The sequence below is a fragment of the Leptinotarsa decemlineata genome, unplaced genomic scaffold (assembly GCF_025532065.1).
Source record: "Leptinotarsa decemlineata unplaced genomic scaffold, Ldec_3_MD MMD2_tig00000199_RagTag_RagTag, whole genome shotgun sequence".
NCBI classification, from domain to species: domain Eukaryota; kingdom Metazoa; phylum Arthropoda; class Insecta; order Coleoptera; family Chrysomelidae; genus Leptinotarsa; species Leptinotarsa decemlineata.
Window position 1 is genome coordinate 16732243 of NW_027412544.1, and position 25783 is coordinate 16758025.

Here is a 25783-nt window from a genome sequence, read left to right on the forward strand (position 1 = left end):
ACAAACGCTAACTTTGGAAATTTTAAAACAGAAAATAGAGAATTAGGAAAACAGTTCATATAATTTTTCATAAATTTTGTCAAACATTGGCGATATTCGCGTGCTGAGAATCACTTGTGAAAAGGTAAGACCCCGTTATCAATCGTTAATCGTAAACAACAGTTTTTTGGGTTTTTGAGAAACATTTGGTTCTAATATTATTTTGTTTGATTTGCATTTTCATATTACTATTATTAGATTTATAATGTAGATTTAAATTGATTATAGTAAGCAAAATGTTGAGAATATTTGACCATTATTGAAAAAGTAATGAACAATAAGGATAACTCCTCTGCCATTTTTTTTAGCTAAATGTAAAAATCACTACCAGTATAAACTTCTGTAATGTCTCAAACATTAATTTGTACACATTTATCTTCCTTATTAAGCCAATTTTATTATCATTATTATATGAAGGAAAAATACTACTACAACATATAATATTATTCAGAATGGAATTACTAATTTTAAAGTAGGTACTTTTGCTTTCATTTTACCGTTCTCTTTTCTCTGGGAAGATGAAAAGAAGAAAGTGAATTTGAAAGTTTCATGTTTGAATGTGGTTGTCAATGTTTTTTGCTGAATGTGGCAGTTTGGACTTCCATTATCTATAAAAGTGATAAGATTTGAAATATAAAGGAAGATAACGAAAAAAATGTATAAAAAATACCAGGGCCGAGATATTCGGATGGATTTCTTAAACAAGAGAATAATATCAAAAATTGAGAAAAAATGGCGTTTAATGAATTTATCGAAAACACTTTCCATTGTTGTAGTCATCTCTTGATGACGCGACCATGATTAGTATTACGCGATTAGTATCGAGAAACAATAGTAGGTATGTTTTCTATAAAATGAATATTAAATTTAAGAACATAATGAACAAGCCTGAAAAAGCGGTTGTATATATGTATGTTATACTGTTTTATGAACTGTAAATTTCACAATACAGTGTTAACTTGAGTATATTATTGTAACCTGAAATGGAACTGAATGGACAATTGTCAATTACATACAAACAATAAAAATAAAGATAGATAATGAGGAAATGCAAGCAATTAAAAGAAAAAGATTTCAAACCGAGCGACTTCACAAGGTTTTTTTGTTAGTAGGTATTCTAATCATCTTTTAGTGTTTCCGAATATTTCTTTCCTGCTAGTTTTAATGTTTCATTAATTTTTTTATTCAAGTATTTTTTAAATTGAAATGCGAAACTCTAACACGAAAGTTTCATGTCATTCCGAAGTGCCTAGAATCGTTTTTTTTTTATATGCGTTTACTTGAATCACTCTGATCAACAAGCAGACAGTTCATCATTAAGATGATTTTTACCGCCTCAAACTAAAGATGTTAATGCAATTGGAACCTCAACACGAAATTTGTGATGCACTGTTTGGAACCTTTGGTGTATCTAGTAAAGAATATTACTTGAGTTTATTCCCAACATCAAACCGTTATTTTTAACAATCAATCACTAAGTGATCATCTTCAAGTGGCAGATTAAATATTAAACGTCATCCTGAAGATGATCACTTGGTGAATGAAACACGTGTCGACGGGTTAAAAATAATGGTTTGGTGTTGGGATTGAACTCAAGTAATATTCAACACGAAATGTTCAATTGGCAATACAAATAGGAAGAATAATCGAGGTGAGTAACAAAAATAAGGAAATGTAAAATAATTTTTAAAATATACCAATCTTTCTAAATTTTCCTGTTTATGAAAATATCGGTTCAATGGTGAAAACGTTTTATATTTAAAGAGGAATTTGGTCAAGTATCTAATTCAAATGTGTTAGATATGATTATTATGTTTCACTTCTTTGGAGAATGGTCTCTGAATCAATCGACCAAAACGACTTTCCCGCTTTTTTAACTTTCAAGGAATTCATGTATCATTATTATTACTAACCGCCGAATAAAATAATCTTAATCCGATGCAAACCGGTGCGGAATATTGATTTGCGTGGGTCATCTTACTAACTCCGTGAATACGATGACCTTGGTCAAGTAAAAAAATAAACGATCGCAGTAGAAGTGTGTAGGTTTGATTGGTGAGATTCGCAATAATTATGAAGTAGTAGTCATGACAAAATTGAACGGTTTTAATTAAAGTTTATGGTGAAGTTCGAGGAGTAGTATTCCTGCTTAATGGAAGATTTATAAATTGGTGGATGTAGCCGTTACCACGTGGTAGGAAATCATAATAAAGAAAAGAGAATTGAAACTTTCTATGTTTTTTACCACTTTTATTTGCAACTAACGTTATTACAGTTTCTGTATAAGTTTGAAAATGTCCTTATAGGACGAAACTGCAGTAACGTTAGTTACAAATAAAAGTAGTAAAAAAACATAGAAAGTTTCGATTTTTTTTTTTCAGGAAGATTTATAATTATTTTGTTGTTGATACAAGATAACTAATCTTTTCACAGGTTTCAGTTGTTGCTTCTGAACAGGTCAATAAATGATATATGAAAATTATACGTATATGTTTTGTAATAGACTATATCCATAATGTAGTAAAAAACCAGAGATATAATAGTGAGAAATTTTTTTTCGACGATTAGTAGGTATGAGAATGCCACCTGTGCTGTAAATTGATAAATATGTGCCAAAAATGACGCATATCTTCTCTAAAATGGGCACGCAAAATCTTCTCTTTTTCCACATTCTCAAAATATTTTCGTTCAGTACTTCAGTTTCAGTACTTTCAAAATTGTCTTTAACTCGGTTTGTTTATTATTTTTTTTCGGCTGAATTAATTTTTAAATCGTATTCTATTTCTAAAAATTATCGCACCTTCTGCATTATAAAGTTATAATTTCATAATATATATATACTATATTAGGTAATGCACGAATAGATAAAAAAAATTATTTTTTATTGCATGTTTTAACAAAGCGAACATGATGGTGGAAAGTTAGAATATTCCACAAGTTGAAAAATCATTCTCATTTCGAAAAAAGTGTGTCATCAACAAAGCCGATTGTGAATACTCATAAATAAAAGTGCCCAGTTTTATGGTTATAATATTTGTTTCATCTTGGCATGGTGTTGCAAAACTTTCTATAAACATTTTCAGATCTTTTTTTCAGGTAAAAATAAGCTATATCTATTTGATGAACAAATTATGTCAAAAATATATTTCCTCCGAGGTATGATTTTTCAAAGTTCAAAAGTGAAATTTTCATTACGGTTGTGAATTTGTGTTTACATTTCATGAAATATGGTGACTAGTGGATTTTTGCGTTGTTTTCCCCGAGTTTGTCATGAAAAAAAAAACAGGCGGTTTAATCTTGACAGTTCAGAAAAAACAGTTTGAGAATCTTTAGTAGCTGAAAAATTAAGAAACGAAGTTCTCTATTTACTTTTTCGATAAACGACTTGTTATAAAAGATCGCGAGATTAAATTAGTTTTAGCTAATCGCATGTTTTATCAATGAAAATACTGTTTGGTTTTTTCAGTAACTTATTTCTAAGGAAATATAATTTGACCACATCCTTACAGAAAAAACCTTTTGAAAAAAACACATCCTAAAATTTTTTAAGATATTTTGGGACACCCTGTGTCACATACATTTTCATTCTCAGTATAAGGATAATTTCGAGGGAAGTTTTATGTTTTCTCTGATGAAATAAATTTCGTTTCCATTTCAGCTTTCAATAATTGTGTTATATTAGGCATTACAAGAAAACCATATATAGTCTAGTTTTTTACTAGATATATGAATTTCGTAAGTAACATTTTTTGATGTTTTTTTATGCTGGTAGTAGAAACTCAAGCATTGACAGGTACTGTTGAATGTTGTTTACTGGAGTTTTTCTTGAGAGAAATATGCAGACAAATATAAAATTTATAACATTAAGTTTGCTGAAATGTGATACACCCTACATTCATCCGCTCATTCTCTGAAATCAACTAGAAGAACTGTTCTCACGCAATCAGCAGAAAATTACTTTATTCTGAAGTGAGTTATCATGTTATTACCGTCATCTATTTTTTATTCAATGCACAATAAGATATTGTAACACAAAGTATAAAATGAAGTATTTTCACAGACCAATGTGAAGTTAGCAGCCATTTTTCAGCGGCCGTTTTTATCTAGCAGGCAAAATATCAATGATGTCGAGAATGAATACAAAATTATTTTTCTTCATTAATTTATATACATTATAATGTAAGAAGGAATTGCGGTAAAATGGTTGATCATTGAACAATATTTTTTTTGAATCGGTTTATATTCTTGAAAATGTTTAGGCAGGTATCACACGTTAAAAGGTAAGACCTCGTTAATCCCTAGCTCGCACAATTTTCGACTTCTGAGGGTTGTCGTTCGTAGGGGTGCGACAGCTGGTTAACGGAAAAACATATTTTAAGAATGGTAAGGACATCGAGCGAGATTTAAATCGGACATAACCTTGAAATTCATCGAGACAAATAGGGGCGTACCTTATTTCCTTCAAACGATCGACGTACTGACCGATTCGTCAATTGATGTTTATGAGTATGAGAGAGAGATGGAGCACTAGAACGCCCAAGCTGCAAACAAAGTTTGGCAATGTGGCATAAGGAGAACGGTATTGAAATTTTATTCATAACATTTCAGGTAGGAACTAGGAAGAGCGATGTTAGATAGCGATCTATTGTTTACACAGCGTAGCTCTATAGACATAAAATGTTTTTCTTCTGTGGTTCTATATACGGATGATTCTTCCGAGACTGAAACTTCATTTGAAATAATTTAAACTCTTTCTCCAAGGTATATTTGAGTTACGTACTTATATAATAACTCTATTTATATCTTTCCACCAAGGTGTCATTCGATTCGTATTTTTGCCTAGAAAGTTTAAGAAAAGGTCCGAAAACGCGCCGATGAAAATTACAAAAGTTATAAACAATTGAGTGAAAAAAAATGGGGCTTTAGTTTTTTCTTAATATCTCGGAAAATTTTCAAAATTTTGGAAATTTGAAAAAAGATTTGAAAAGATCAATGAATTTGCGTAAAAAAAGTCCCGACTCCCGAAACTGTATCTCGATTATTTATAATTTTTACAGAACCCTGAAAATGAGCCAAAAGCGGGTAGTCTGGCTTCTTCGCGCCTTTCGTCACTCTGACATTAAAACAAAAAAAATCATTCAAACATATTAAATGTAAATATTAAGGAATGAAAAAATTCATGTAATGTTGAGATACATCAATAAACAATAATCCGCAGTCAAAAAGTTTTTATCCCAATTTTAACGTTAATTATAAATTTGTTAATTATTAACTTTTTCTGAATTGAAAGTTAATATATAAAATTAATATTGTTGCTGAAAAATGCGTTTGTTATTAACAATCGTTTTTTGCAACTGAATATTGAAATTAAGGAACCGTTTTTTTTTAATCATAAATTCTATTGATCTTTAAGGTTTTGAAAAAACTTTTTTTCTATTCTTTTTTTAATTGTTTATTTAAAGAATTTTTGTTATAAACAATTTTTTTATTTATTCTATTTTTTATAAAACTTTTAATATTGTGATATTAAAAAAAACACATATTTACTTTTATTATAGAACAAAGTATTGAAAAAAAAAATTAAAAAAAATTTTGTGTATAACAATTTGTTTTTAATAAACAATTGGAAAAAGAATAAAAAAAAAGTTTTTTCAAAACCTTAAAGAACAATAGAATTTATGATTTAAAAAAAAAACGATTCCTTAATTTCAAATTTCAAATAGTTGCAAAAAACGATTGTTAATCAACAAACGCATTTTTTAGCAACAAAAATTTTTTTTTAAGAAACCATTTTTTTCAATTAACATAATGCAAAAAAAAATTTTCGAATTGCTTATAAACAATGTATTTGTTTATAATAAATTTATTAACAATAGCTGTAAAAAATAAAAAAGATTATTAATTAGTTTTCAGTCATGAGACATTGAAACAATGAAAAATAAAAAAAAAAATTATAATGTATTTTTTATTAAATTATAATTTTCAATTGTTAATAAAAAAATAGAAAATATGAATTTTTTTATTTTGGCAACGGTAATCTATTTTTTTGCCCATTAAGGATAACTTCACCAAAGGAAAAAAATGCCAGGTTAGTTTAATAATTATAGGGATTTTTATATTAATTAACAAATTTATAATTAACGTTAAAATTGGGATAAAAAATTTTTGACTGTGGATTATTGTTTATTGATGTATCCCAACTCACATGAATTTTTTCATTCCTTAATATTTACATTTAATATGTTTAAATATTTTTTTTTGTTTTTATGTCAGAGTGACGAAAGGCGCGCGGAAGCCAGACTACCCGCTTTTGGCTCTATTTTCAGGGCTCTGTAAAAATTATAAATAATCGAGATACAGTTTCGGGAGTCGGAACTTTTTTCATGCAAATTCATTGATCTTTTCAAATCTTTTTTCAAATTTCCAAAATTTTGAAAATATTCCGAGATATTAAGAAAAAACTAAAGCCCCATTTTTTTCCACTTAATTGTTTATAACTTTTGTAATTTTTATCCCCGCGTTTTCGGACCTTTCCTTAAACTTTCTAGGCAAAAATACGAATCGAATGACACCTTGGTCGTAATTTTTGGAAAGGGCTGAAAAATGTTACAAAAAAAATTACATGTGAACTAGACTACTGCTTGATATGCTAATGAGTTATTTGAGATCGAATATTCCTAATCCCATCGATCTACCTGCTTTAGAATTCTCATTCCTTCGACCTCATTCCACTACAGAGTAACTACGACCCTGCTGAAAAGGCAAAAGTAAACAAACAGTACAAATTCCAGTGTGATGTTGCCAACGCTATTTCATACGATTTTCAGTTTAGGATTCTGTCGTGGGGCAGCACCTTCCGATAAGAAATTTCAAAAAACTCCAATTTCAATATGCCGGCAAAATGTGTCTATTTTTGAATGTAGAATCCCGCTGAGTCAATATTTTTTTCATAAAGTGCCATATTAACGTTTCAAAGTATTTTTTTTCGCGAATATGAAATATTCATTAACTCAGTGGGATTCTCTGTGTATATAGGAAAGTGTTTTCCTCATAATTTTTTTTGCTAAAATCCATCATTTTCTCGTAGAATTCTAAATTAGATTTCAGTATGACGCGCTCACTCCTTACGACTCATAAACAGATAGTCAATACAGAAACTTCGAAAAGACCGAAGAATAATTTACCAAGAGTATGATTCCCTTGGTAGTCTTTAATGGGGGGGATTTATTATTGAACGAAATATTCAAAAATTCCGTTTAGCTAGGATCGTATTCGGTATTGATATTTGGAATAGTCCAAAAAACAATATAACAAGAAATGATTCATTTGGAAGCGTCCGCGGGGGTGATAGTTCATATTCGAACGAATAATATTCTTAAAAAATTTTAGTCGGTTTCATATTCGAATAAGCCGAAGAATGATATACCAAGAGATGATTCATTCGGGAACCATCTAATAAGGGGTTGTTAATATTCGAAAGAAATTTTCAAAAATGCCGTTTATAGTCTTGCAAATGTTTAGCCATATTCGTCATGGACACTTCTGAAAAATCATCTAATGGTAATATGTTTTGTTAACCAGCTGTCGCCCCCTATAAACGACAACTCTCAAAAGTCGAAACTTGTGCTAGCTAAGGATTAACGAGACCTTACCTTTTAACGCGCTAGAATAAAACTTTATATTTATGAGTAACAGTTATCTGCCCTGTTGAGTTATAAAGAACAGACATGTATAAACAATTATTATTAGATCATCATTAAATCCGTACTTCGTTTATTTATTTCAACAGTTAAATATCCCACCCACTTTAACCACATTTCCAACAAAGAATTATCTTTTTCTGTTGATAGCGAAGGAAAGAAATGCGAGTCCTTCGTTTGATGCTCTGGTTCTGAGACCTAATCATACTTGAATGACTGGAACTTCCTGTAGACAAAGAATTGTTGACCTTTGAAAGAATGTTATGTATGACAGAGCCGGTTTTGAAAAATTTCAGTATCAGTTACTAGCTTTTTATATAATAAACATTTTCAGTGAAATGAGGTACCTAAATAAAAAATACCTGAAATGTTCATAAGAGAAATGAAAATTTGGAAAATTCACGGATTATCATGACAACTTAGGGTAGGCATGCAGTCTTGAAATGTTTGATTATTTTGAACTGAGTAACCATGAAATTTTGAAATGGGGGATACAAATGTTTGTTGTTCCTTCTCAAATTTCCTATACTTTTCACTGGAAATATTTCCTGCATATATTTTGCAAACGCATTTTGATTTTACCTACTCAATTTTGAGTTTACCTACTCAATACATCTCTAGAGTTGTTTTTGCCAGATATAACTTTCTTCTCTGTATAAAAAAAGGTTGTTTCATTTGATGCTGAAATATTTTCCTTGTGTACTTACTGCGTTGGCTTATAATTTTTAGATTATTTTTTTAGTGATTGTCAACACATTAATAACATATTATTTCCTACTGACTTTTCGTTTATAATTATTTATAATGATAATAATAATGAATGCAATTCATCGATCAAAATTACAAAATTTTGTTGAATCGAATATCGCCCGAGATCCTTCCACCTCTTCGTTAATTTTCTGTGAAAATCGCCAACAATGTCTCATTTTTTTCGTTTGCTTTTTTTATTTGAAAATTATTTACCCCTATTCTCTCTATAAATGTAAAAATGTTTCATACAATTCAGTACTACCATGTCCAATCCGCTTGAACTAATGAAAAACTTTTTATCACATTACTATGAAGTATCTATTAGCTTGATGAAAAATGGATTACCTACTTAATTGTTATCAGTAATAAAAATCTGTTAAAAATCTGTTTCAATGAAGGATAACCCTCAAAAGTAGAAAATTGTGCGAGTTGAGGATCTTACTTTTTAACGTGCGATTTCTAACGCGAGTTGGACGATAGGCAGTGAAAATTGCTCGTCCGGCCTATGGAGTCGAACCACGAACCAGGTAATTAAATTTCCTACAATTTTTATTTTGATACGTGGTTGCTGAAAATAGGCTGTAACTGAAGTGAAGTGTCCCTAAGTTAGCAGTTTGACAAATATCCGCTAAGTACGATTTTTCAAAATTATATATTGTAGGAAACTCCACTATCTACAATATTAAGAACTATTCTTATTAAAACGCACTAAAAAGAAGATATAAGCGAATGTCTGACGAAAGTGCAATTTTTTTTCGGCAGGCGCGGAGGGATAGGAATTTTGTCAATTTTGTTTATTTTGTCCATTTCGTGTCCGTTTTGTGTTCTAACGGATTTTCAATATAGTTTTGTTCATGAAGGAACGTACAATTCCGCGTTGCAAAACTGTAAAGCTTTTGATTCACTTTAAAAATTTTGTCTATAATGAAGTGAATGAAGTTTATTCACATAGCTTTCTTAAAATCGAAAACGTGGCAAAAATTATAAATTCGACAATTTTCCGACAAATTATACGGTTTATATCACGCTGTAAATTTTTGAGGTGAAGTTTTAATTTTTTTTATCTGGATTTTAGATATATATTTTTTTGGTTGTTGATATAAAAAAATAAAAAATATTAATTTGATTAATTTAGATTTAGAGCGCGAGGTAATCCGCTTTCGTGATGACTGTCTTTGCCTCTACCTACACTTCGTATACAACAATCGAAAATCCAGAACTATCGTACTAATAGGAGGAGATATTCATGAACCTTCTTCATTTACACACAGAGCCCAAGAGAGCCAAGATCAAAAAGCACGCCAACTTCAATCAAATGTCAGGGTTTTGCTGACTGTTTTCTTCGATAACCGTGGCGTAGTGCATCATCAGATAAGGAGTATTATATTGAAGTTATGCGCCGGTTGCGAGAAGCAATACGAAGAAAACATCTGGTATTATGGAAAAATAATTCATGGCTTTTGCATCATGATAATGTACCTGCTCACTCGTCATTTTTTTTCGTATTTTTTTTCACCAAAAACAACACCGTAACCATGCCTCAGCCACCCTATTCACCAGATTTGCTTCCCTGTCACATTTTCTTGTTCCCAAAACTGTGTTTTGCGATGATTGAGGAGATAAAAACCAAGTCGCTGAGAGAGATCAAGTGCATATTAGAACTTCTTCGAGGATTGGAAAAAACGCAAGTACTAGTGTATTTGAGGGGGACTACTTTGAAGGGGACAAAATAGAAATTGATGAATAAATGAATATTTTTTGAGAAAAATGAAAATTCTCCCCATTTTTGCCATAATTTTCAGATTTCAGATTATAAGAAGTTCTAATTCTCATGCGGCAAAAATTTAAGGGACTATTTCTTGGACTATTCTAAGGATATTTCGTCCTTCGATGATTCTTGATAGGACGCTTTGTTTCGGATGTACGGAGTGAAAAATAATTTCGACAATAACAATTTGATTCAAAAAATTACATGTAATGTTTCTTAATCTTCAAGAACTGTTGAAAATGACTTCTCTCGCTCGAATGCAAGTATCTAATCTTCTCGTCATCGACTCCCGAACTTTTAAACTTTTAAAAACACTATGATCACTTACGAGACATATTATTCAAATAGAATGTCTGCAGTCGTTTGTAGTAATCGAAATGTTGTTGATAGGTACCAACGGAACAGAGAAGTTTTGTAAGGTGGAAGGGAGATATGTCCCTATGACGTTAATTAAGGTTATGAATATCTGTCCTATATTTTGTTTTATTGTAAAGATGTGTTTATTGATTACTGCATGGGTTAAAATGAGAAAATGAAGTTTTCGACGATCTTGCATTTTCAACCACTTTGCGGATTTTAGTTTGTGAGATATTGGATCATATTTGCGAATACCGTAGATCAATCTATATTTTTTCTATACGATTGATATCGTTATGATCTAAGCATGGTCCATGCAGAACGTCACAAAAGTTAGTGACTCAGGACAAGTGTATCACTTACCATTTTTTAAGAGATTGTGAAAGAACATGTCTATGAGGGTAAAGCATTTTCAATGAACAATAATCCTTTTGAAGACAAGAGTTAATATGTTTTCTAAATTGAAGTTCTGTATATGAGTGTAAACCTAAATTCCTTGCATCACTTGTAAACAGTAACTCTTCATTTCGAATTTTACTTCTCATAATTGTTTCAATGTCATATTTGTTTTTTCCAAATATCATTACTTTAGACTTGAGTGTTTTGATTTTTAGCTTATGGGCATGTGATACCTCTACTAATCGGTTTATATCTTCAGATATAACTTTTTGAGCCTCAAACCAATCTTCTGGAGCAAATGAGTGATACAGCTGTGTATCATCAGCATAAAAGTGGACTTTACAAATTGTAATGCTTGAAATGTATATACTTGTGTATATACTAAATAGTACGGGGCCAAGTATAGACCCTTGTGGAACCCCACAAGTGACCTTTTCTTTTGCTGACTGACCCACAGCTGTCTCCACATGTTGACTCCTGTCCTGTAGATAAATAATTACACATAAGACTAATAGCACTGTCCGAAAAACCTATAAAGTGTAAAATAGAGAGTAAAATTTCGTGGTTTATCGTATCAAATGCTTTTCAATAATCTAAGAGAATAAGAACATTTTTTTTCCTCTCTAATATCATCAACAATGTTATGTAAGGCTGTAGCACAACTGTGTCTTAGGCAATGCAATTATCTGTGACATTTTCCAGATATCAGGAAAAATACTTTCCAGTAAACAAGAATTGACAATATTAGTTAATACTGGTAGACTTGTTGAGCAGCAAAGTAATGTCATTTCCAAGTTTATTAAGTCAGGACCAGTAGCTAGTGATTTCACCTTTAGCAAGCATTAATGAATTTCTTCGACAGTAACTGTTGAAAAATGAATGAGTTCCCCAAAAATAGATTTTTTGTTTTGAATATACTTAATGAACAAATTTTGTTCAGGTTCAGACTTATTCGATGATGACTGTATAAAGTACTGATTTATTCTGTAAGGGTTGTCAAGACATTCTGGTATAGATACAGTTGTTTTGCTGTGTATATTCAAATTTTGTAATCTTTTCCACATAATCTTACTACCATTTTTGTTTCTTGCACTGAATTCTAAATAGCATTTTTTTTTTCGTTATGAACAGCTATATTTACACGATTTCTGAGTTGTTTGTAATAGTTCCAATGACCTTCGCCCTGCAATTTTTTGTATTTGCGGTAAGCTTTTTCCCTTACTTCAATAATTTTTTTGATAACATCTGTTATCCAAAGAGGTTTTTGGTATTTGAAGGAAATTGTTTTCAAGGGTAACAATATGTCAAATTTGTTCAATATCAGGTCGTTTACACAACTTACCTTATGATTGATATCTTGAATATAATAAACATTTTCAAATGGAGCATCTTGTATATCCTTTTGAGTTTCCCAGGGTCTGATAATGAAAAATGATTTTTTTTTGTGAGTCATAAATCGAACGTTTTCAAAAAAAGCTCAGTAATAGATTAGTATATTTCTTATGTGTTATGGAATGATTTGAATTGAATAAATTATATAATTGTATTACATATAATTCTGTACCATTTGCGGCACTGATTCAATTAATTGGTATGGTAAACCCCACTCTGCAAAAACCTCCAGCTCTTACTTTTACAATTATAAACTGAATCAAGGTGTTTTGAAAAGTGGATTATGTGCAAACGTTTTCCATTGAATTGGAATTCCTTCGTTATGGTCTTGATTTTAATTGTTCACGATAGGTACTACTTAATACTCGTACAGATATGGTACAGGCAAGAGTTTATTGATGGGAGAAAAGTTATAGTTCCAAAATTTATGTTGTCATATATATGTTTTAGATATTCTGTTTAGCCTTAGTTTTTCGACTAATCCATTGATGATCCGGAATCTTCATTTTGTTTCCACAGGTGGTAAGGTGTACCCACTCGTTAACATGTTAATGAGTGGGTATAAAGGCTCTAAGCCTCTCATAGTTCAATCTTTTATAGATATGATTTTATAAACTTCCGTTGTTTTTACTATTTGAAAAAATACTTTTTCATTATTATTAACACGTCACTGTGACCATTTGTTCATTGGTAACATGTGACAACTTTCTTTTCTCCACTATAAAATATTTTCCTCTCCATGTAAGCATTTTATACTTCATTGTATCAACTATTGTTATTTTGTTCTTCTTTTATTGTAGAATTTTAAATAATTAGCTAACGATGAACCGATATAGGTTCGAAACATTACTGATTGACGGTTTTACCGTTCTAACATCTGAGGGTGATGATAAATTGTGGAGACGACTTTCGAGTTTTTATTCTTCGCAAATTTACTGAACTCCACTTTGAGAAAAATGGACTTCTACCACAGGTTAGAAGCAATATTGTTTTTTAATTCGGTGCTGGACGAAACAAGTAACAAAATGAAAACAAATTTACTATAGATGTTCGAACAATCTTCCATTTTGAGTTATGCATTAAAGTTGATTTTGTAATATACTGAAAAACTTCTCTAATCATATTCTTTGTCTTCTAGTGTAGTTGTTTCTCTCGATAGGCATCTCTTTTAACATACCCCATAGATTGAAATCTAGGGATGTGAGGTCTGAGGATCGTGCTGGCCAGTGAATAGTTCCATTTCTTCTAATCCATCTATTCCTACGCCATCTTTTCAAAAGCCTCTTTAACCGATTTTGGTTGTAGGGAGGCCAGCCGTCATGTTGGTAATAACCTATGCCTTGCGTCAATCGGTACATCCTTCAACAAATTTGATAAATTATTTCTGAGGAAATCTATATGAAATTCTCCATTCAGAGGCCCATCAAAGAAATATAGCCCTAATATGACCTGATTCCCAATTATGCATCATATGTTTTGGCTATCGACTTTTCTCATCCAATGGGGGTTCTCTGTTGAGTAGTAGTGCATATTGTATATATTTACTATGCCATCACTTTCAAATGTTGACTCATCAGAAAACAAAACATATTTTAAAAGATTCGGTTCTTTGCCAATCGAACTCAATAAATTTTTGCAATACCGAACTCTGGTAACATAATACATTTCAGAGTTCTTGATGTAACTGACTTCGGTATGGATGAACTTTATTTTTGATCAAAATTCTGACTTTCTGAAATATGACTTCAAATGTCTTTCAATTTCCATCGTACTTACATTAGGATTTTCAACTGTTGAAAGCATCTCCGCTAATTCATTTTCTTCATTTGTTGCAATTTTATTCACTACTTGCCTTTTCTCATGCTTGACACTGCCTGTTTCCTTAAATGTTCCTTTAACCCTCCAAAAACTATGGTCGTATGTAGACCTTGAGTTAGGATAACGAACAGCATACATTCTATTGGGTAATAAACAATTTCTGTCATATTCAACTAAAATGTAGATCATATTCATCATTTCTTCGGCAGACAATTTCTATTCGAGCAGAAAAAATAGAATTCAGTTAATTCACCTGCTTAGTAATTAAATGTGAAGTTTGTTGATAATTCCCATAATATTCAAATGTTCCAAGGGTGATTTGATATAACTAAAATGATCTACATTCCGAGTAGATGTTACATAATCAGACCTCAGCCAGTAGAATAATATGCAGTACGATATCCTGATACAATGAATATATGATTGCAGATTTTTCGAAAGAGATGTTTCAGGAAACAGAGAGAGTGTAAACCACAAGAAGTAAACAAAACGTGGAAAAAGACAATAAAAATTATCGATGATTGTGTGAACTGTTTAGAATCGCAACTGATACATTTCTACAGGAACAGTGATATCCCCAGATCTAATTTCCTCAAATTTCCATTATCTTGTTAAGGAATTGACCTGTTGCGAGAAAACAACGAGATTATAAGGAAAATAGATTTTATGCTCTATTAAAAGATGAACAATATTTGAAATTCGAATAGAAATCGTAGATTGGTTTAATTAATTACTTTTTCATATACTTTTCTCAAGAATTAGATACATTTCCAATGGCAATGTAAGAGTGGATACCTACATTTTCAGAATCCCGAGTTTTGTTCCCGAGTTTTGTTCACCACTATATAGAAAAACGCCGTTCGGTAAACATATGAAGACGAAATGAACATACTCTGTCCTCAAAGTTATTTGGTTGAATGAACCCATTTTTGACATACAGTTCACTATCCTTCTGAACCACCCAGTATAAACCCAAACAACTCTATATTTTTGAGAAACACTTTGCCCAAGAAATTCCATCGAGTGAATATATTTGGATATTCTATTTGAAAAAAAATGTGTGACCCAACAAAAGTTTGGCCATCCTATATGTTAGTAATAATTATTGAAACATAGCTTTCATTAATCTCTACAACTTTCTCATGACATATTTTTTTGTATCTTTAATAGGCAAGCAGCTATCGCCCACCCACCTATCGTTGATACACCCTGTATGTGTCTAATGATAAAACAATTGAAAGTCGCGGGTTCTACCAGAAATGGATCTAACTCAAGAATTATAGAATACTGTATATTTTTACAAAGCAATATAAAATTCCATTTTCGACAATATTATACAAGTGGCCATGTCTATTCAAAATGGCGGCGTAATATTAATGTTATCCAAATTCAATATAGCGGTCATATGACGTCATCTACTTAAATTTTGTCTAACAACTTGATGTGGCGAAAAGCAAAAGACGGAGTTTACTTATTTTGCAACATGTAATTTTATTTATTTCCATGTCTTCTTCATCCATTTCGATAATCTTATTTTCATTACATCAAATTGTTAGATAATATTTCCATAGTGCCGCCATATCGAATTCAGAGAAAATGGTATTATAATAATACTAATTTGTAAAGAGAACAAATTCTGAACTGAAAAGAAAGTCAATTATTAAATAATATGAGTCGAAAAGGACGTTGTTAACATTAAGTAAAATGTCAATGATTTGTTTCATTTGCAAATTGGTGTTCTTAAAATTTTGCATTTCATACTCACTGCTTATTTATTGTCATACTGACTAAACCACTTATCTATTTTTCTTTATGTATACCATTGACATTTTATTGTTTATATTAATTCCAACCCATTTTTTATTATATTCATTAAACGTCGCAATAATTTTGGATACATAGATAAGCATTATTATATTTTAGATTTCATTCATTGTTTATTTTCTCTTATTTCTTAAATTATTTTCAACCTCTTCAAAAACTAACTCATCCTAGTATTTTTTCAGGGTTTTTAATACACCATTTATTTCGGTATCTATTCATTTATTTCTACAAATATTTCCTTATCGTTCCTTCATCAAGCATTTTTTCTAACCCATATTAATAATACGCCATTTCAGGTCAAAATATTTAGGATTTTTTCGTAAATTAGCGTTCTTATATTTTAAAATTTCATATATTTTTTTCTCATACTTCATAATTATTGTTTCCATTTTTAACGTATTCATCCAATTTTTTGTCCCTAGTATTTTTCATTCATATTCTTTGACATGTCTTTTTTTAAACAATAGAACTCTTGAAACTTATATTCAAGCATAGGTTATGTGTTAACATTGACAAAAATAGTGGGCACTGGTACTGATGAAGTGCCAATATTTGAAATTATGTTGTTACTTTACCAATTATCAAGATTGTAACGATCTTTAATCGTTGGTCTAGCTGCTCCAGTTCCATTGGACAAATGGACAAAGTGTGCTGCATAAACACTGTTAGATGAACCGGTTTAATTTAATATTGATTCAAAGAACTGATTGCAGTGAATCGATTTTATTTTAATGTAATGCAGCTAATAAATATATATGTTCACAACCTTGAACATATATATGTTCACTTACAATGTGAAATTGACAATTCTAAACGTTCTTCGTGAAAAAGATAAAATTTTCGTTGACAATCGATTAAACAACCAAAAACACGCTACGCTGTAAATCAATAAAACAACCCTAGCATCTCATAAATATGTACGCTTCTGAACGAACAGTGGAAAAGTTATTACTGATGATTAGTGAAAATAATACAAATCGCTTTCACACAATTCCAGAATGAAAAACAGGTTTTTATCATTAAACAAATACAATACAGACAATGTTGTTTCACTGTAGTGAAAGAAAAGATATATAAGTATGTTTCAAATCAAATATGTACAGTCAATTAACAATTATTCACCGAATTGTTATCACTTCAAACCAGTGTCGTATCTGAAGTAGTCACTTGGAGGGAATTGCCGCTTATCTTTTGATCTGTCAAAACTCTAAGAACTTCCAATTGAAAAAACTGACGAAGTATTTGAAATAGGAAACCAAAAATTTTATATAATAGGAAAAACGTACGATTTTTCCATTTTATAATAGTTCAAATTGGAAAGTAGTTTACAATTTTAACTCGATTATACCTTAAATCTAAATAACTTTCCCCAAATTTCAGCGCTACCTGTTATTTATTGTCTCATGAACATTCAGAAAAATCCGGATAATAATAATTATAATTTTTCATTAAATACAGACAGAAAAAATTTTCGGTCATCTTCAATTTTATCAACAATAAAAGTCTAATCGTCACACTCAAGTATTCAAATATGATGATTCTGAACAGAAACAATTTCTTTTGTTACCATAATTTTATCCTTATTTCACCTTTCACTTGATTTCATTTCTCGCATATATGATCTTTACATGTGTGTACTTTACCTGTATCTGGATTGTTCCAATGTATTTTAAGATAATTTTTTTCTGAATTATCAGAAAGGTAAATGCACCAATCAAATGATTGGATTCAATTAATTCAGAGATATGAGTCGAAAGATCGCAACTTCCAGAACTTTATACTGGGTTTACGTGTCAAAGATCACCTGTCAGTTTGCAAGTGGAGACATCACTACTTTAAAGAGGCATGGTGGGTGGAAGTCAAAATATGTGGCGGACAGGTATATAATATATATATATATATATATATATATATATATATATATATATATATATATATATATATATATATATATATATATGTATCTTGACACTAACTTTCACAATTTTAGTTTCATTTCCAAGGCACTCTATGGTTTTTTTTGTTTGTCAAAAACGGCAAAAGTTTATTAGGCAATTTTTGTTTTCAAATTTGACTACACCACTGGATTCGTAGTCGTTATAAATCAAAACTGTCAAATTTTCATTAAAAAATATTTGTTAACAACGAAGTTACAACAACTTCAATTTTGGAAACAAAGTATTTGTTTGTAATTTTTATTCAGATTATAGACATATTTGAGATCTGACAACACTGTCATCACCAAGTAGAATACCAGTGAATTTGTACAGTGAAAATCCGAAGTCAACAGCTCAATGCGTTCTACAGTTATAACTCCTGAAAATATGGTAATGTGAGAGATTTGTGGTGCAAGCGTTTTGTAATAAAAATCTGACTACGCCACTGGATTTGTGGATAATATTCCCTTAAAATCATTCATTTGAGTGTAGGTTACGAGAAGTGAAAATTAAAATAAAAATTGAATAATTGAATAACAGAAAATTAAAAGTTCATTTTCAAGTTACGCAGTAGTAGACCAAGTTCAGAATCTCATGTCATGGGATCTCCCAATTGCGCTTTTACCAAATCTTGATAGAATCTTGAAGTATTAATGGTCATACTTGTAAGCTTTTTGGAAGTTTCCCAATAATAAATAATAGTACTTTTGTAACAGCGCACCTGGAAAATCACATTTTATGAGATTCTGAACTTACTCTACCTTCTTCTATAGCTGATGAAAACAAAATGTATACAAACAAGTTTCAAAGTATTTATTCAACAATTAATTGCCATAAAGAAAAAACTGATACTAAAATAAACATTGATTTAAAACTAAACATTCAAATTTTTGTGGCTTCTACCAAACCTCCATTAAGTTCAATACATTTATCGTATCTCTTCCGAATATTGTTTACACTATTTACACTGTAATTTCGGCACAAGCTTGTCGTATCCTTTGCATGAGTTCAGCTCGATTCGTTGGTCTTGTTCTGTATACTTTTTGTGTCAGAATACCCCACAGAAAAAAGTCTAATATTGTTAGATCAGGCGATCTAGGTGGCCATTCAATTAAGTCACTACCTCGTCCTATCCAATGATTTGGAAACTGGTTATTTAGCCACTCTTTAACAATCCTCGAATTGTGCACGGAACTGCCGTCGAGCTGAAAATATAAATTTACTTGTTCCGCAAGAGGCATTTCATCTATTTCGTCCGATAATTGGTTATTTAGAAATTCCAAAAAATTTTGCCCGTTTATGTTTCCATCAAAAAAATATGGACCTATTATTCTATTTTGTACTATACCACACCAAACGTTAACTTTTTCGGAATATTGACTTTTACAATTTATGATCCAGTGCGGATTTTCCGTAGCCCAATACCGAGCATTTTGCGATGAAACTACCCCATTGGTGCTGAAAGAAGCTTCATCACTAAACATTATGCAGTTTAAAAAATTTCTTGTATTCAGGTACTCGCCTTGTGCCCACAAACAAAATTCCATACGTTTCACTTCATCACCTGCCTTTAAAGAGTGAAGAAATTTAGGTTTAAATGCTCTCATTTTGTTTTGTTTAAGACATCGTCGAATAGTCTCTCTCGGTAAGTTTCAATCCAAACTGGCGACTCGTAAACTTCTGTTTGGGTGGTTTCTAAAATAATCTAAAACAGCACCTTCGTTTAAATTTCTTCTTCGGTGATTATTTTTTAAAATATGTTTGCTGACTGCACCGGTTTCTTTAAATGTTTTGTTAATTTTACTGACGGTGCTTCTGTCAATGGGAAGTCGATTTGGATGTCTGTGATTAAATATCCTAGCTGCTTCTCTTTCACTATGATAATTGTCCCCAGAAATTCTCACAATTTCAATTCTTTCTTCTAATGATAATTGCAAAGCCATTATTAAATGCACGTAACTAACAACTATTATTTTATTTATGATTAACTGTCAAAATCACAGCCTACTGTTGATTTATTATAAAACCTTTGCATAATGAGTTCAGCTTCCTCAAATTATTGATATCTCCTCTAAAAGATTGTTTTAGCTGAGTTATGAAGAATTTACAGGGAACAATTTTTGTCCTGCTCTCTGTTTTATTATTGAATAAATGATTTCCATGCTTTAAATCAATTTGATTTTAGCGGCTATGCGGAAGAATGTACTAAGTACTGCATAACTTGAAAATGAATTTGTAATTTTCTGTTATTCTAGAGTACACTTCTCGTAACCTACACTCAAATGAATGATTTTAAGGGAATATTATCCACAAATCCAGTGGCGTAGTCAGATTTTTATTACAAACGCTTGCACCACAAATCTCTCACATTACCATATTTTCAGGAGTTATAACTGTAGAACGCATTGAGCTGTTGACTTCGGATTTTCACTGTACAAATTCACTGGCGTTCTACTTGGTGATGACAGTGTTGTCAGATCTCAAATATGTCTATAATCTGAATAAAAATTTCAAACAAATACTTTGTTTCCAAAATTGAAGTTGTTGTAACTTCGTTGTTAACAAATATTTTTTAATGAAAATTTGACAGTTTTGATTTATAACGACTACGAATCCATTGGTGTAGTCAAATTTGAAAACAAAAATTGTCTAATAAACTTTTGCCGTTTTTGACAAACAAAAAAAACCATAGAGTGCCTTGGAAATGAAACTAAAATTGTGAAAGTTAGTGTCAAGATACAGTTTTTCATGCTTAATATTTCAATAAAAAAAAATTGAGATTGATTGAAAAATGTACATTCTACAGGGGTGGTTCCATTTTAAATGGGTCACACTGTATATATATATATATATATATATATATATATATATATATATATATATATATATATATATATTATACCTGCGTGACCCGGATGTCACGCAGGTTGCTATATCGGCACCCGTTACTAAGTTGGGAGTTAGTCCTTGTAATCACAAGGTCTTCCAACTATGACACAAAATCGCAGTTGGCCCCTGATGGTGAATCCGTTTGTTTGTTTTTGATCCCTTTCTTGCAACCAAGTGTTGTATATCCTTTGCACTTGACTGTACCGTACTGACGAAGGCTAACTAGCCAGAAACACGTGTCTGCGGTTTGCCCACTTTCATATGAGCGCTTGTATTGTATTGTATTGTCCACGCATATCCGTGTTCGAACATATTGAAAACCTGAAGTTTTTTGTTTTGGTTGGTTCCCGGGTTTTACCATGCTCTTCTTTGGTTATAATCTCCAAACATTTCAACTGCATTCATCTTCAGTGGCGTACTCTTCTTGACGTGTCAACTGTTTCAGTTGAACTGAAGCAGACGTGTCAACTGTTTCAGTTGACACGTCTGCTTCAGTTGACACGTCAAGAAGAGTACTTTGAAGAAGAGTACTTTAAATAGTACTTCGACAACGCCACTGAAGATGACTGCCGCAGTTGCAGCTGAAACATTTGGAGATTATGACCGAAAAAAACCACGGCAAAACCCGGAAACAAACCAAAACATTGACGCCAGCCGTGAAAGCCTAAATTCCTACAATGAAGTTTTTTTGGCCGGAAAGCAGTGAAATATGATTATTTCACGGTATTCTTCATGACATTTTTTACATATTCTAATTCGAAATTTGAACTGCTAACTATCCAATATCTGATATATTGGAAAAATAACATTGTGAGAGTTCTAATAATCATTTTCATTTCATTCATCTAGTGACGAAGTCACTAGAAAATACATGTGATAGTTAAAATAACAAACAGATTTTGCAGCCTTGTGGCCAGACGAAGCTGCTGGAATGTAACCGTGGTCTGACCGTGACCCGGCAGTTCTCTGACCTATAAAACCTCGTATCACCAGAGTTTAGCATTTTTATCTTGGTGTAACCGGCATTGTCTTGTTTTTCATTTAGTGAACGCACTCATGTGACAGGAACCCAGGTGGCTTTTTCCTTATTTTGCTTGTGATGCGGCATCAGATCCCTCTGACTTTCGTATGGGAACTGGGAACTCAAACGTTTTGCGGAGTCATCCGTTTTTTAATTAATACCATTTCTTTCACTTAATCATAGAATTCACTGACGTGTAATTGTACATCTTATACAAATACCGCCGATATTTTCAGATTTTCCAGAATACTCTCTATATAATGTGAAGGAAAATTGAATTGCGATAATAATCACAGTATTCCGGTAACGAATAATAAAAAACGTTTTTGGTTCATGTGTGAAAGTCGAGATGAGTAGGCCGGAAAGTCAATTGGATCACAAAAATCAATAAACCGACTATCTACCGGTAAATTGCAAGAAAAGAATATGCTACTATGAAACAGGAAAGTTATAAAACATATTTCTTTTTCATACACACCTCAAGAACTTTCTCTCCTAAAACCAAATCCGAACTGAAAAGTATTGAATAATAAAATAAAATAATAATAAAATTTGTTTTTGGAGCTTACAATAATTTAATCTCGCACTTCGTTATCCTTTTTTCACAACATATGTCGGTCATTTCTCAGTCATTTTGTATGGCACCAGCTCGTTGTTCTTCTCACATTTATGTTTAGATTTTGTGAGGCCTCCAATAAATAATTTGGCTATTCCAAATATTCCGAATCGATTTCCCAAATTATCCTTGCATTTGGTCTTTAATGTTCATTGGACTGACTATAATTTTGTAGTGTACCTACTCGAAATTTCACACGTTTCTTGGTAACAAATGATTTTCTCTTGCTTGACACCATTTTAAATTTTATGACAGGGCGGCGCATGACAACTCATCTCATAACTTCCCCTGGAGCTAAAACCAAACATAATCGATTCAGTGTGATTCCAAATAGTTTTTTTGTTCCAGTTAATTATATTCTTATGGTATGAATTTATTTTGGGCGAGTGTGTATCAGATATTACTTTTTTGTGGCATTGTTTTTAAAAAATCCCTATACATTTTTTATATCAACAGAAATATATGAAAATAGTAGTAATAATAAATATAACCTTTTCTACGTTAACTAACAGGTTGTGTGAAATTTTTTGATCACTCTGACCCGACAATGTATTTTGAAAAATGGAAAATTTCAAGATATATTTAATTTGAAATACTATAATATTAAAATATTTTCTGTTTTTACTTTTGTTATTCACTATCTAAGATAACTATGTAATCTGAATTTAAATTTTAAAAAATATCCGACTTGAAAAATCTATTGAGAGAGCTCAAAGACAAACAGGTAAACATTCAATTCAACAAATGTTTACATCCGAGTGAGGAATGATGATGATGATGATGTGTAGGATGATGTGTAGGAATGACTTGATGCAAAAATTGATTTTATGAAATATCCCTATTTGAAAAAGGTTCAAGTTCTTTGTACTTTTGTACTGCCAATTTTCGAATTTGGCCAATTACAGATGAAAAATAGAAACACAAAAGTGTTTTTTACTTTTGTTTGAAGGTGGTTGACAATGTTTCATGGTGAATTTAATTAGTTTGGACTTCAATAGTCTAATATGATATAAAATTATTTGAAATCTCTGAAAGAATCAATAAAATTGAAATGAATAGCTGAAAATAACAATTGTATTAAGCAAAAAATACCTTGAAATGAAATTACAATTAAATAAAATACAAGCGACCATTGAAAATTGAACAATAGAAAAAGAAACAAAAAAAGATTTCAAGCCAAGTTACTTAACGACGTTTCGATTGTTAGTATCTACAATCGTCTTCGGGTGATGATTTGTTTTTATTTCTTTTTATCATTCAATTTTCAATTGTTGCTTGTATTTTACTTTATTTTATTTTGATTTCGTTTTATTTCATGTTTTTTTTGCTTAATATAATTGTTAATGTAATTGTTGTTTTCAGCTATTCATTTTAATTGTATTGATTCTTGCACGGATTTCAAATCATTTTATATCATATTAGGCAATAAAAGTCCGAACTAATGAAATGTTTCCTACTTATTCATCCCTTTATCATCCTCTTAGGTTAGATTCAATAGACGGTTTTCAATCCATTCAAGGTTATCATTCAGTTTACTTTATTTATACTGAAAAAATAATTTCAAGCAAAATCTTTGCGTGAGTTAATATTCTGAAGAAACATAACAAGCGTCCTTATATATGCGTTTGATAACTAACTATTTCTTTTCATTCCAGGTAAGTACACTATTCGAGAACATGAGGAAACGGTTGGGTAACTTGGTGAGTATTTTTGTAGTTTGCCCAATTACCCGTATTTTTCTTCAACAATTTGTTACGGGCGGACTTTCATTTTCTTGGTGATGGAGATTTCGAATCCGTGCACTTTGTAATCAGTGATTAACTTAGGACAGTTCAATTGAAATCAAAACAAGTTTGAAGACTGTATGAGGAGAGATACATACATATAAGAATATTAATATTTCGAAATAACATCTCCCGACGTACGTATACAGTAGGTTCTGTTAAATTTCTGTCGGAAAACAACTACTTCTCCGGTTAATACCACGCTTCAAGAGGAAGATTAAACTTCTTCTTGAAGAAGATCAATTGGTGATCGAAACACGTGAACTTGTATCTTACACAGGTGTTCAAGATACAAGTTTTTCCATTTTTTCAAATGTTTTAATGTTTCTCATTTGAATAATCGTCAATAAATAGCTTATAACAATTTTAGTTTTTTTACTTGTATAAGAGTTTTTATAATAATGAAATTAATTTTGAAAAAATCATGATAATTTTTTCTGTCAAATTTGTAGATATCATGCTTTTCAAATTAATATTTGATAGTATATGAAACGAAAAACGCGAAAAAACCGTATTCTCGACATTAAATGCATGGGAACTACCCATGACGATCTGGGAATCGACATTTTCCCGGAAGTTTCGTCCTCTAAGACATTTTTTATGTCTCCAACGTCAGAATTTTTGGGTAGTTTGCAAAACCTAGACAAAAATGTTTTTGGAATCTTTAATTGTTTATATTTTTGCAATTCAAATCATCAAAAGGAACAATTTGTTCATGCCAGTTTCAACTCTCTACACTGTAGGTTAATGGACTGACACCTATCAGAAAACAACTACTTTCCTAGCTAATACCACCAAGGGCGTTGGAATGTATTCGACAGGTATCAGTGCAGGATTCTTCACTGAAGTTATTCCTGCAAATGTTGTTGGCGAAACAGCTGCCGCAATTATTGGAACACACTTGCAGACCGGTTTCGGGCTGTTTGGCCACTCGTTAGTGCAAGATAGTGTATATAACAAAGTCGATGATTTCCGTTCGAGGAATGATACGCTGAAGGAATCGATTTTCACTCATCGGAAATCATCGGCTTTATGTTGATGCATTACCTTGCACCGAAACCCCGAAATCGAGCTGCAAGTCTGTTCCAATAATTGTATCGGCAGTTGTATCGCCAACAACATATGCAGGAATAACTTCAGTGAAGAATCCTGCACTGACACTTTCGGATATAATCCAACGCCCTTCGTGGTATTAGCCAAAGGAGTAGATGTTTTCTGATATGTGTCAGTCCATCAACTTACAGTGTAGGAAGTTGAGACTGACGTGAAAAAATTGTTATTTCAGTTTTTAGCTTTTAGTTTAGATAATTTGATTCATAGCCAGTCTTCAAGTAAGCCCACTGACTATTTGTGAAGAGTTTTTTGCAATTGATTATATACAATTCAAGTTTCATGATTTTTTTGATGAAATCAAAATTGGCTTTAGCAAGAATTACCACGTCTTTCCAACTTGCGAACCAGTCTATTATATGGCATATTTTCAAATGAT

The 25783-nt window shown here is 31.3% G+C and overlaps 1 protein-coding gene across 5 annotated transcripts in view; it reads left to right on the forward strand.

Moving 5' to 3' along the window:
- Positions 1-25783, forward strand: part of Cip4 (formin-binding protein 1-like Cip4) — a 168019-nt gene that overhangs the window by 51920 nt on the left and 90316 nt on the right. For 3 of the 5 annotated variants that reach the window (XM_074173075.1, XM_074173074.1, XM_074173076.1), the window contains exon 2: positions 24166-24210. The exons of 1 other annotated variant lie outside the window; for it this stretch is intronic. In XM_074173075.1, coding sequence (XP_074029176.1) covers positions 24166-24210 — 45 coding nt within the window. Of the gene's footprint in view, positions 1-2210; positions 2234-24165; positions 24211-25783 lie in introns of those variants that run through there. One more of the 5 variants, XM_074173077.1, reaches the window with a different exon arrangement.